The 13,877-nt window shown below is 46.7% G+C and overlaps 1 protein-coding gene across 1 annotated transcript; it reads right to left on the bottom strand.

The window, feature by feature from the left end:
- Positions 1–2,987: 2,987 nt before the first annotated feature.
- Positions 2,988–12,578, bottom strand: BMP2 (bone morphogenetic protein 2). The gene is made up of 3 exons (XM_084777118.1): positions 12,124–12,578; positions 10,709–11,061; positions 2,988–4,788 (listed from the first exon to the last, which is right to left on the bottom strand). Exons 2-3 carry the CDS (start codon positions 11,052–11,054, stop codon positions 3,947–3,949), a joined length of 1,188 nt encoding a protein of 395 aa, XP_084633244.1. The 5' UTR covers positions 11,055–11,061; positions 12,124–12,578; the 3' UTR covers positions 2,988–3,946.
- Between the last annotated feature and the right edge of the window lie 1,299 nt (positions 12,579–13,877).

Consider the following 13,877-nt stretch of genomic DNA (forward strand, 5'->3'; position numbering starts at 1 on the left):
TTCAATAGGTACTCAAACCTGAGCGCCTGTAAGAGTCTTCTGAGAGTTGGGTAAGGTGCTCCACACACCACCCTCAAACCCTTCCCCCACCAAAGGGCATTCTGCTAACAAGAGGTGTCGATGCCAAGCAGAGGCAGGAAGTTATTTCTGTGCTGACCCTCTTTGTAGGGAGAAAACCATTCCTTTTTCCCCCTTTGCTTAAACCCATCCTCACAAACCCTTTTTTTTTTTTCAAGCCAACTGCAGCCTAGAAAATTCCAACTTCCACTAGATCAAACCTCAAATATCAGCTTTGGAGTCTTACACCACCCTTTAGCCTCAGTGAAGTTATACAGCATACTGTCTTATAACTTACACGCACACACACACACACACACACACACACACACACAATCAAGCATCATTTTAGTATAAACAAATGCTTCAACTGAATGACATCTCTTGCTGCCTTCAAAGAGAAAACTTCAGCTCAGATGCTTGGCACTAACATCACAAGGCCTCAGCACAGTGCACTGACTTAAGTGTTATAAGTTTTTTAAAGAACATTTTTTAAGGGCTTGCACCTGCTCCCCCATACATATAGATGTACTGACACGTATTTGACTAAACTGACTACAGCATGCCCGAGCAAGCAAGCAGAGCAGATTTTACAAGATAAGCAACCAAGTGTTTTCATGTCTAAGAGTGGCTGGAACATAAGATTGCCAGTCATCTCATAGGGGAAAAGAATGTCTTTGGAAAAAAAAAATCTGCAGGGCACTGTTTCAGATGCCAGGCCGCACAGCTCTGTGTTCTGTTTCTTTTCGTTTACACATGGCTGTCTATCGGAGGGGCTGCGCTTGTGCCAGCTCCTGTAGAGGGAAAGAACAGCCAACAGGAATCTTGCTACTCACACTGTAATCTTTTAGCACATGGAGTCAGGGTTCACCTAGGGAGCTCATTAGAAATTCAGGACCTGGGGAGGGGGGAGCTGCCCAGACCACTAGGGTAGCCTGACCCTACCATGAGTGTTGTATACATATCAAGGTTTTTCTTTTCCTCAAGGCATTACTGATGATTGAGGTGCACGCTGAAGTCTAAGAAGTTTTATTTAGAACTTCGGCCCCTCAAGTTAGGTAGATGTTCACTTTGAAGTTTGTAGGGCAAGGAGCTGGTCTAGGGAGTATCGTACGGCTCTAATTTATGTCAGCAGGGTGAAGGAAGAAGGAAATACCATTTACCTGAATAGATGTGTGCGCCTTCCCCTAATCTCTACCTGTCTCTTCCCCTGCAAGACGTAAAACAGAGACAGAATAGTGCTGGATGTTCCGATTTCCTCAGGCTGCCAATCTGTGACAGCCTATACTCCTCCACATTTTTTTTCTTTTTCACATTAACCATTCTTTACTGTAAAGCTCTGTTCCTTTGCCCTGTCAATCAAAAAGGGGGGGGGGGGAGGGATAGTATCTTAACAGCAAGCCAATTGAATAGAAATTTGGTAAGTCTTTTGGTGCATTTTTAATTGTACGGATGAATTTCCTCCATCCTAAAATACACACCCACACACCCACACACACACACACGGAAACCCTGAACCACTCAGGATGTCTGAGAATGCCATGGCTCCAGTGATTGCGAAACCTCTGAACCTAAACGGAAACTGAAAACGCTACCATCTACACATGTAACATATATAATCTTCACACATACATGCATAAATTAGAACATTCATATACTATATTCATTACACACACACACACGCATCTCACATGGGACCTGCTGCTCTACAAGTAATTTAGCTAAGAACATCTGAACCAAGGAAACAGACAACAGGCAGAGGATGGATCTGCCAGAAGATGGAATCCTTATTTTGAATACTCCCACTCCCATCTGAAGAATTTGGAGATGGAAAAAAAAAACATGGTTTATTCTTTTTGAAGATGCTAAGACTGTAGTCTGTTACAAGCACCCATGGACAAGAGACAGTAAAGAATGACGACAGAAGGACAAGGGCCGCCCGGAGTTGGATCTAATGGTTTCTACCTGTACAAAAGCCATAGCAAAAGGAATAAGACAGAACGCTTTAAAAGACAGTCAGAATACTCATTTAAAACAAGGTCTTCAGAACCTCGAAGCTTCCAAAGGTCAGTGTGCTCACGGGCGTGCAGTGGTGGTACCTGCTTTCCGATTCAGTTCTAAGGCGGGTTGGGAAAGGAGGTGAGAACTTAGGCCTCAGCATGACAGAGGACTGCAGGGGACACACGTTCTGGAAACTGACCCAAAAAACCTGACAGTAACTAGCACTGTGGATGGCCCGATCTGCAAACATAGCCACAGAACCCGGCCTAGGTTTCCAACCTGAACACCCGGCCATTGCTGAGGGTTCTCACTCCAGAGCCTCATTTGACTTTGCTCTGGTCGGGCAGCTGGCCAGTTGGCAGATGTGTTGCAGAAGCTGATCACAGACACTCTCCCTTTCTAATTTTTGGCACTGTGGCCTCTGGTGCATATCATTCCTGGAACTCCACCTTGCCCTCTGCAAGCTTTGCTTCGTTCTAGGCACCGGCTTCCCCCTCACTTTCTCCCCCTGCTCCCAGGAAAACTACTGACTAGCTGGTAAGCCCTTTGGTTCAAATGGGGTTTGCTTGGAATTCTCCAGTCATGTAAGACACGGTCCCCCAACCTTGAAATCATTCACCTCAGAAATGAAGATGCAAACACAGGGAGACATTGGGAACATGCAAACATGCACCATTTGCTCTCACGGGGTAGAGCTCAGAGGATGGAATGCCAGGATTTTGATATTTATTATCTAAAACAGGCTTAACACTTGGAGAAATGTTTTCAAACACATAGCCCTGGAAAGAAAAGGAAGCTGATAGGTCCAGAGAACAGAGTATGTGCAGAAATCATGATGTGCTCAATTTTGCTGAGTGTTGGGCAAACGTAGAAAACTGGGTGCTTCAGAGAATTAAGATCTTGCCAACGAGGGAAAAGCAAAATACAAATCAATGTCCACTTTTTTATGAAGGCCACAAGACAATCAATTGTACATATATATATATATATATATATGACCACAATGTTAATAAAGAAGAAATATTATACTTTATTTCGCACTTTGGCCAGATCAGCCCCCCTGGAAGGGATCATAGGTTTAAGAAAGAACAAGGCACTATTATCACGTCCCGACATGGTCACAGTTTTCCTAATTATTACCACTGGTCCTGCTTTGTTCTTTCTGCTACGAGGGCGGCGAGAGCTTTTCTATCAGATCAGTAATGTCTGGTTCTTATCCAAATAGTCCCCCTAATAAGAATGAAGTTCTCACGGATTGGACAACCACTCTGCAACATTCCTGAGAATTGAATAATATAATAATCTTGAAAGTCAGCAGAGTGGATTATCCTTTTTTTTTTTTTTTGGACTTGAACTTGTGAACTTTAACAGTAGTGCTGCAAAAAACAAAAAGCAAATGTGCAAGCACTTTGCCCAGTAACCTTCCATGTAGACGACTTCGCATCTTAAATACACACACTGAAAAACAACTACAATTTTTTTTTGGAAAATTATATACAAACCCGATATTTCTTTTGATTACATATAAATACAAATTAACTATTTCTTCCTAAAAAGTGGTTATAATAGTAAATAAATACAAAATAACTCTGACCAATTATACTTCATGTGCTGGAGTTGAACCCACATAAAATGTACAACTAAATACATTTTAAATCTTTAAGGAATAATTCTCTGATTAAAATATTTGTTTTCCCAACTTCTTTTCGTAGATATAAATATATTTTCAAAATAGCTGTGTTTCTTTTCCATTCCATCCCATAAATAAAGTCTTCATTGGGAAATAGTAAAGTGTCAGCTGGTTTTTTTTGGGGGGGGGAGGGGGAGGGGAGAAGGGAGCAGGGATGTTTCTTTTTCTAAAAATATATATATTTATGTTTATGCTGTGCTAACGACACCCACAACCCTCCACAACCATGTCCTGATAGTTTTTCAGCACAACCTTCTCATTCTCATCTAGGTACAGCATGGAGATTGCGCTGAGTTCAGTGGGGACACAGCACGCCTTCGGGATTTTGGAGTTCACAGAGTTCACCAGCGTCTGTACGATGGCGTGGTTCGTGGAGTTCAGGTGGTCCGCCAGGGGAAAAGGACACTCCCCGTGGCAGTAGAAGGCTTGATAGCCTGGAGGGGCCACGATCCAGTCATTCCACCCCACGTCACTGAAGTCCACATACAGAGGATGCCTCTTACAGCTGGACTTGAGGCGCTTGCGCTGTTTGTGTTTGGCTTGGCGCTTTTCTCTTTTGTGGAGTGGATGGCCCTTTCCATCGTGGCCAAAAGTCACTAGCAACGGCCTTATCTGTGACCAGCTGTGTTCATCTTGGTGCAAAGACCTGCTAATCCTCACGTGTCTCTTGGAGACGCCCGGCTTGTCCTCTAAATGAGCCACTTCCACCACAAAGCCATGGTTGGTGTGCCCCTGGGCAGTCCACCGCATCACAGCCGGGGTGACGTCAAAGCTCTCCCACTGACTCGTGTTCTGATTCACTAACCTGGTGTCCAACAGTCTAGTCACAGGAAACTTCAAGTTGGCTGCTGCAGGCTTTATAATCTCATAAATATTAATTCGGTGCTGGAAACTGTTGTTTCCCAAAGCTTCCTGCATCTGTTCCCGAAAAATCTGCAGTTCTGCAGATGTGAGAAACTCGTCAGCGGGGACAGAACTTAAATTGAAGAAGAAGAGGCGGGCCGTTTTCCCACTCATTTCTGGTAGTTCTTCAATGGCCTCTAGTGTGATCAAAGTGGAGAGAAAAAGAAAAGCATTCGGTAAGGGAGCCAATGGTAACTTAATTCCTTATGAGCACTTTAAAACTTCAATGCAGTTTGAGTTAAACTACATAAAAGTTTGCAACCAGAAATTTAAAATGTCAGGGCTAGAGGTACAGTGTCTGCCTTCTGTCCAAGGCCCTTGGTTTACTGCTTAGCACTATAAAAAAAAATTAAAATGAAAATGGAGTCTCTTTTCCCTTTTCTATATGGTCACATTAACTTGTAATTGCTATGTCTTTAATCCAATATATGAATATAGCTTCTAGGTAGCTATAATAATGGAGGAAATAGTGAAACACCTCTTTGGAATTCACAGACTTTAAGGGGAAAAAAGTCAGCACTATAGTTAGTTGAAGGCTAATGACTGAGGAGTTGAGGAAATTATTACATTTCTTAACTAAGAAAACGAGCTTTAATGTCAATCCCTTAAGCGGCATTTGAAAACATTACTCTACAATTTAGACGATTTACAAATCTCAATATACAGATTTCAGCCTCTTAATTAAAGACTTTGAAACTCAACATCAGTGATGACATTTTGCAAAGCACACCCTACCATTTTACTTGGAATTCTAGAGACAAAGACATTCGCAGGATATAGCTCCTTGGAAAGGTATGGGTGGTGCAGAGATACTGTAGTAATTAACGATAAGGAACTTCAGGAGAAATCACTCCCTAACGCTCATCTCCCATCTCACCCTCATTTAAAATAACCTCTGTGTTGATACAGTTCTTAGACTTTGGCCTGCGCATCAGTTGGTCTGGGAAAGGCCCTGTGGTCCTGCATTGTCATTAAGCTCTTAGGCAAGGGATGCTGGAAGTTTATGGGCCACACTTCAGTGTCATGGTTTAAAAGGATGCTTCTCATATTCAAGGGTATATTGGCAAAGGAGCAGATTTGGAAAGTACCTTTTATAGAAGAGGCCTTAGTGTTGGCCAGTGAATAAGGATTCAGGCTATGGTAAGCCAGGCAGGAACTCAGACAAGGGAGTCTCCTACAGCTCTTTTACTTGACAGGAAGACACCATTAGGCCAAGACAGGCATCATTCATAGTCCCTGTGCACCTGCCCAAACGTTCTTGGTGATATCTTTGGGGACCCAATTATGTTCTGAACTCTACTATCAGCAAATGGGATAGCTTTTAGGGGCATTTGTAGAAAGTATGAAGGACTGTATTTAGCTTTATATAGCCTTTTGGATGCCATTCTGGGTTTCCTTCATGTTTCTGCCTAAGGCACTTCTTCAGTAGAAGATATAAACCAGTAGCAACATCCCTCAGACCCTAATCACAGCAAATGACACTGGCATCTCCTGACGTTGGTACAGTGATGTGCCCGTTATTTCCTGTAAAGACAGAGTATAAAGGCCAATTACCCCAGAACCTTACGCAAATTGCTACAGCAGTCAACAACAGTGCTCAGAAAAATCACTATGGCAACAACAACAACAGCAAAAATATCCCCTAATCCCAACCCACAAACAAAAAGGAAAAAGCAAGACTCCTAAAGACACACACATGCATACAGACACCTATATGTCTAGAGGACAAAAGTAAATGGGCAATACCCAAGATAAATATGGAAGACAGGTCACTGAGGTAACATAGTGTCTGTCCAAGAAATCAAGACAAGATTGGACCACATGGAATCGCCATCTTTCAGCTGGAAGCATAGAAACAGCCCTTCCTGTGGTTTGCCACTATGGAGGTTAAGAAGTATCTGCAAGATAGAATAAGTGGCCTTCACAAAGGAGAACGGCGCACTACCCAATACTAATGACAAGAGAAAGGTATCTACTGTGAGCACTCATTGAAGTCATGCACAGAAGTCAAGAATTTACAGGAACTCTCAAGACAAGAAGCCAGCTACCCAGCGTCAGGACACACAAATACCCTTTCTCCATCAAGGGACAAGTTTCAACCTCTTCTTGAGGGTGGGGAAGTTGAAAAATCTCTTTTAAATAAAGTAAATTATAGGAAAAGACCTCTACAAATTATCACAGCAAGCCTGGGGTTCTGAAAATACAGAGTAGGTAATGTACACTTTTTTGGAGGCTGGGATAGCTGTTAATGCTCTGTAAATATCCCTTGTTGAATCAGCTGAACTTGCTAAGTGATTTTCAGGAGTCTGACCTGTCTCCAACCTGGGTAGCAGCCTCCTGTTCTCAAGCAAGTGGAAAGAATGAGGAATGCAAGAATGCGTAGAGGAAGAAAGTGGGGCAGCAAAGCCATCCCACCATGTTCCGGACACAAAGCCCAGACTTAATGTTCTGCACTATGTTCCTTTACCTCGGAGTGATCCAAAGGTCAACATAAAACATCAGCTACTGTTCTGAGTACCCACTCTTCCTTCCTCTCTACCTCCCTTCCTTCCTTTCCTTTCTCTTTTCTATTTATCAATGTATCTACCTATCCAGCTCTACTTAATTATTTATTTGCGCCAAATATGGTGCTCTGAACCATCTTGCAACAAGCTTATTAAGAGGAGAACCAGGATTATCCTCATTTTGTGAACTTCTTTCAGGTCACACAACTGTTAACCTAAGTTTACTGCAATGCCCAAGTTCTGGCCATTGGAAGGCTTTATTTAATGCAGGAGAGAAATAAAACCCTAAGCAACCGTCCATATCTTTAAGAATTGGTACCTGATACCATGGTAACTACAGAGTGAATTTGGCCCGGAGGATCAAAACATATTTCCCAGCACCCTTTGCACATGCAGGCAGAGCTAAATGAACAGAAAAGTGAAGGGCCACAGCTACATGGGACACCAGAGTTTGTTTGGAACCTGCTCTCTGTGGCTACTTGTTTGCCCTAAAGTAGGGTGAGTTTTATTTCAAAAGTTATCATTAAGCTTGGAGGATTTTGCAACACTTTTTGGACAGAAAACATGTTCCATCCAAACACTAACAAAGCCTGAGGCTGTTCCAGATCAGCAGCTGCCTCTCACCCCTGCAACAAGATGTAAGGGGCTTTGGGCAGCACATGATTATCTACAGGATGAAGGAAGTGACACAACAAAGAGGGTAGAAAAGTTAAAATACACAGAATTAAGTCTGATTTTTAAGGCAGCGAAGGAAGTAGTGGGAAAGGAAAGCAGAAGCTGCTGGTTGCCACTAACCAGACTTTGTCCCTGTTCCCCTGAGCACAGATAGCCTCTTCAGGAAGACCTGAAGGTCCAGGAGAGATACTCTGAAAGACTGAGTGAAATACCCCAAGGCACATCTACAGGGGACAAAAGCAGCCTGAAGAAAATGAGTCAGAATAGGATGCAAAGGGCCCTGAGACAAACAAATATCAGTGACAAGGAACATCTGCAAACTGAGCAATTGTTTCCCCCGACTGGGCCTCTGTAATCACATCGCAACAGCTAGAGGTAGCTAGGAGCATTGCTGGATGCCTATGTCCAAACCCATACTGGAATTTTAGATCATGCTTTCATCATCACAAGGCAAGTTGTACTTTGAAATATCCTAGCCTGCGGGTATTTTCTGGGCAGTTAACACTTGTGTCAATAGTATTACTCCCTCTTTGAAAACTTGAAGTCACAGGGCATGTAGTTGATTTATTTCATACAGAAAACAAGACTGTGTCTCGGTGGTCAGAAGAGCAAGCAGGAGAGGCTTCTGTATATGATCTGCCATGAAAGCAGAAGTCTCTATATGGTCAACGCAGCCACGCACTTTTAAACTCTTTGCCCTGGCAGCCGGCGGGGGAAGGGTCTTTAGTGGCCTTAGGGTGGGGGTGGGCGATTCAGCAAAACCTGTGCTCTTCAAGATAAAATTCCATGGTAGAACGGACTTCATGTTCAACAGCAGATTTTGTCTAGAAGCATCTGCTACTGGCTGAAAGGCTACCATGGTAAATCTTGACTCACATTACCACTAAATCGCCTTCTAGCATTATGAAGAAGCCTACCAGGCAATTCTTTAATAGGGTCCTTAAGGATTCTTTTTTTTAAATAAATGTATATGTTTAATGTGTATGAATTCAATATTTCAATTCTGATCTTGAATACATAATTCCATACTGATCTTGAGGCAGCAGCCTTACCACGTGCCTTACTAAGGTTTTGTGTTTTGTTTTAGTGGCACAAGGATGCTTACAAAAGTCAGACTCTCAGTTACACAACACTGGTGAACAGTCTTCCAAGATGCCATGTGCACCTGATGATGACAGGAAAGACATGGTTTTCCTGGAATTTATAAGCAAGTTAGTGACTTCCACACATCTTTACACCTGGAAAATCACTTTTAAAGATATAAATTTTGTTATGAACTGAAGCACACTGTTAAAAATAAGACACACAGGCAATGCTTTGCCTATGTTTTTATCAAGCCACTTCCAAGGGAAGAGTGCAAATATGCAGACCTTATTGATGAACCTTCAATTCAACTGGATTTTTGAGCTTTAATTGCCTTAAATGATTCTTTTACATTAGTTAAAAGAAAGATAAAGAACCTTCCTTGGTTTTTACAAATAAAGAATGATTCTCACTCTAGAAAAGGCTAATAAACTATAGATAAATAAAGAGTTTCTGTTGCTGCATCTCCAGAGGCAGCAGGGAAAACAGCTGTGCTGGTTGGTTTTTAATCTACACAAACTTTCCAATCACTCACTATCATCTGGGAGAGATTAGCTTAGGCCAGAATCACCTCAGGGAGGCTAAGAATTGGGGTCTCACAATCTTTCAAAACTGAGTGTTGCTCCCAGAAAACTTTAGAAACCAACTTGAAAGAGATAGGGGTAGAGTGCCCTTCACAAGCAATTGCTGCCTCAAGGAAGATACACCTCTTGCTACGTGACCTGCCTGTGGGACTTTTCTCTATTATCAACCAGACTTCTCAAAATTTAAGCCATCCCTCACGTGTGGGGGTGGGGGTGGGGGGAGCTACCATTTCAGAGCATAGATTTTTACTTGAAACTTACATCTCAGCAAAGCAAAGCAAAAAATTTTAAAAAGGGAACTCTTCTCCTCGCTCCCTACTGTTCTATAAATTGCAGCTCACTGACAGACAACTCTGCATTCTTCTAGAATTTGAAGGAACTGATATTCTACTTAGAATGCATTCCGCCAAAAGAACATTTAAAGTGACAGACACAGAACTGCACAGGGACTAACTGCTCTAAAACTTTGGTACAAGAGACTTCAGGAGGCCTCCATGACATTTCAAACCCACTAAATGTCTTTCTGGTGGAATAAACAGAATTATCCTATGTTGGGAAGCCATATTCATATCTTAGGGGGAAAAATAAAAATCCCATTGCCTTGCTTATGAAGGTAGCAGACAGTGGCAGAAAAAGCTTTTATCTGAAGGCTTGCCCTGTCTCCACTTAAAGACTAAGATTTAAGCACAAGAAGGGAAGGTCACTGTGGAAACAATAAAGTGGATTGTAGAAATGATCTCCCACAGGGGTTAGATAGGGATTCAAAATCTTTCAAACTAGGCCCGAATCAACAGTAAAGTTGAATGCCATGCGAGCCTGGTTTTCATGTGTTAATACTATTTCTGAACATTCTGCCCTTGTCTAGCCTAAGACTCCACCATGAAATGAAATCACAGATTTGAACTTCCAAACAGACTTAAGGAACCCCAGTCTGTGGAGCTGACAAGGGACTAGCCAGCCTTTTAGCCTCTTCCCTATCACTCCATTTCCCTCCAGTTCTTGGGGAGGGGGGAGCGGGGGAGGAGTCTGTCTTTTGGCTACCGGCCAGGAAAGGGTGAGGACTCACCAGCGGGGAATCCCTGGCTGGGGGCCACGGAGGGGACGGTACGGAAGCCTAAGGGCCGTCCCCTGTGCTAGCTGAGGCCCGGGCTGCCCGCCGAGTCTCCGCCCGCCGTCCCCGCCCCACCACCCGCCGTCCACCGCCCGCTCACCTTCGTGGTGGAAGCTGCGCACCGTGTTGGCGCGGCTGGCTGCCCTCTCCAGCCGGTGGTCCGGGGCGGGCGCTCCTGGCTGGCCCGAGTGCCGGCGGTACAAATCCAGCATATAGGGGGGCACCACGGCGTCCTTGCTGGGGGTGGGTCTCTGCTTCAGACCAAACATGCTGAGCAGCCTCAACTCAAACTCGCTGAGGACGTCGTCGGAAGGCCGGGACAAGGGGCGGCCGGATGCCCCGGCGGCGAACTTCTTGCGGCCCAGCTCCGGTATGAGGCCGGCCGCGCCGCCCAGGAGGGCCTGGGGAAGCAGCAACACTAGAAGACAGCGGGTCCCGGCCACCATGGTCGACCTGCGGACAGGGCCGACGTGAGTCACCCACGTTCCCCGCCCAGTCCTCCGCCCGCTCCCGCCGCCCAGGCTCCCATAGGGCTCACTGGCCTTCTCCAGGATGCTTTCCTGGCATGCCATGCTCGCGGGCTACGTACAGCCTAGATGATCAAGAGGACGGAGGAGCCTCTGCCCCCGTGCCGTTTCCTTCTCTTATCCCATTCGTCTTCACTCTCAATAAAATCAATGACCGTCTGTCACCTTTTCTTGTGACACTAGCTAGGAAGGCCTGTGTCAGAAGCTGGGAAGCCACTGGTTAGACTGGCACAGGGCATCCCTTATAAAACTATATTGTGCAGCGCCCATTTGGACATAAACAGACACAAATGCACATGCGACTTCCTTAGAGGCACTGTGCAGAACTTCCTGGTACTTCCTGACTTGTAGATTCTGTAAGCGCTAAACTCAAAATTACTATTAATGACGCCACCTGCAAACTGTGGCCCACGCCCCTCTCCTCAGGATCGACCCCTCCCCTTCCCAAGACCCTTGCGCAGTCAAGAAATCCATGCCCCCCTCTTACAATTACTTGTAAATATAGTTTCTATGAATGCACGTGTAAACTGTGACACGTCCGCACATACAGTAAACACACTCGGAGAACCCCAAGTTTTAGTACCTTCCTAAATGGGACCAGTTCTTAAGACAGACTTTCCGGATCTCAGGAGTAACTTAAGGATGGCCAAGGTATCTCTAAGGCCTGGAGTACTGGTCGGCAACCGGCCATACTCTAAGTGGATTTCTGTACCTTTCCCCCCTTCTGTAAAGCCATTAAGTCCTTAACAACCCTAATAATATACCGAAAGTTGGGGAGGAGGACGGGCTGGAGGAAGAGGTTAGGCTAGGTGGGCATGGCAGACGGGACTGGGGTTTGGGATGTTTGATCCCTCTAGGGATCCGCTGCACGTGCACCAGGAGAGGGTCTGTTTACGTCCACTCGTCCAGTCTTCCCAGGTGCCTAGCACCGTTGGGCGGGAACGCGGGGTCAGCCGCCAGCCCCGGGACCCAGGCCCAAGTCCTCTACCTTTAGGAGACCGCAGTCCGTCTAAGAAGCACTCGGGGGCACGTCCATTCAGAGAGTCTCCACATGGAAAAAGCTCTGTCCAAGGAGCTGAGCAGGGACCGGGCTTCTGTTGCCTTTCTTTGCCTCCTCCTTCTTCTCCGGGTGCTCTCCCGGCGAGGAGCTGTGTCTTGGGGTGGACCCAGCGGGCCGAGGAACAGAGAGGAGACCGGGCTGGAGGCGGCAAGACTGGCTCCGCCGGGCAAAGATACCAGCGCGAAGTGGGGAGCCCAAGTCACTCTCCCGGCAAGTTCAAGAAGTCTCTAGCCAAATGCTGACACACAGCCTCAAGCACGGGGAGGGAAGGGAAAAAGGCTGAGGCAAGGCTGCGGCTGTCGTCGTCCTCAGGGACTAGTGCTGTTGGGGCGCGGGGCCAGCTCCGCGACTCGCTGGGCGAGGGTCGGCCGCTCTGCGCTAGCTCGGCCGCGACCCATGGCTCGGGGCAGCCATCCTGGGCGACGCCGGGTCCCGGCAAGGGCGCAGCGAAGATCTGGGTGGCGAGCGGGCCGCCACTCCGCATCCCTCAGCCCGACTCTGGCGCACCCCCATCAGCGCTCGCCAGTGGAGCCCGCACGGCTGCGGAGCCCCGGCGTCCTGGGGCTCATTCTCTGGCAGTCAAACCTCGTCCCCGACCGCCAAAGCGGGTGACCTCGCCCTCGGAGCCCTAGGGCCAAGTGTCTTTTGTGGCAGCCTGGGGTCCGCTCACTCCTCCGCCTGCGCGCCGCGGGCGCTCACTCCCCGGTTGGAGTTGCGGGGCATTGCAGGCACAGCTTGTGTTCCTGACTCCCGGCTCTTCGCGTCAGTTCGCAACTCTGTCTTCTCCGGGGCAGCCGAGGCCACAGCGGCCGGCACACACAGTCAGGAGCTCCAACCCGCGGCGTGCGGGTACCTCGAAACCCTAGGTGACTCTCGCCCCTCTCGCCCCGAAGGAGTCCGGTGTCTGGCAGCGACTGGGAAGGAGATGTCCCGGGCAGGCTGTGGGAAGCGCAGCGACGGGCGCAGCGCGAGCAGGGCTCAGCGCGGCAGGGCGAGGACTCCGGCGGCGACGGCGGAGGCGCCGTGGCGCGGCGCTCGCGGCTTTTAAAGGGGACGCCGCCTGTCGGTTCCCTCCCGGCCGTGGCCGAACACCTCCCCCTCGGAGGCGCAGCGCGCCGGGGATCCCCAAGCGGGCGGGAGCAGCGCGCAGGGGTGTGGACGGCTCGCCCAGCGAGGCCGCCGTGGTGGGGCGGGGCGGGGCGAGCGAGCGGCAGCTAAGGGGTCGTGTCCCAGACCTGTGTGAAGCCAACCCTCGGGACCTGGATCTGCTCCCACATTTGCCCTAGTTCAGGACAAATCCAGGGTCTGATCGCCTCTGAGTTCCCTCACTGGGCCGTTATTCAACTTGAAAGTGAAGTTTTTAGGTAATAGCCCATTAAAAAGAAGAAAAGAATTATCAGATATCTTGACAAAGATGTGGTCGAACAATTCTATGTTTTGAATAGTGAGAAGAAAATGTCGAGAAACAGCCAATACACATCTGAGTGCATTATTACATTTGTATAAATACATATGCATTTATATTCACATTCATGTGCACCATTTATCCATATTCAAATAAATGTACCTAATATAAAAAGACGCATACAATTTTATATGTATTTGTGTATGCAAATTATACAAATGAAGACACAGGTTTCTGTACATAGATGTATGTACACTTGTGAAGTGAAGTGGATGTC

This window comes from Acomys minous (genome assembly GCF_964271855.1).
Source record: "Acomys minous genome assembly, chromosome: 3".
NCBI lineage: Eukaryota > Metazoa > Chordata > Mammalia > Rodentia > Muridae > Acomys > Acomys minous.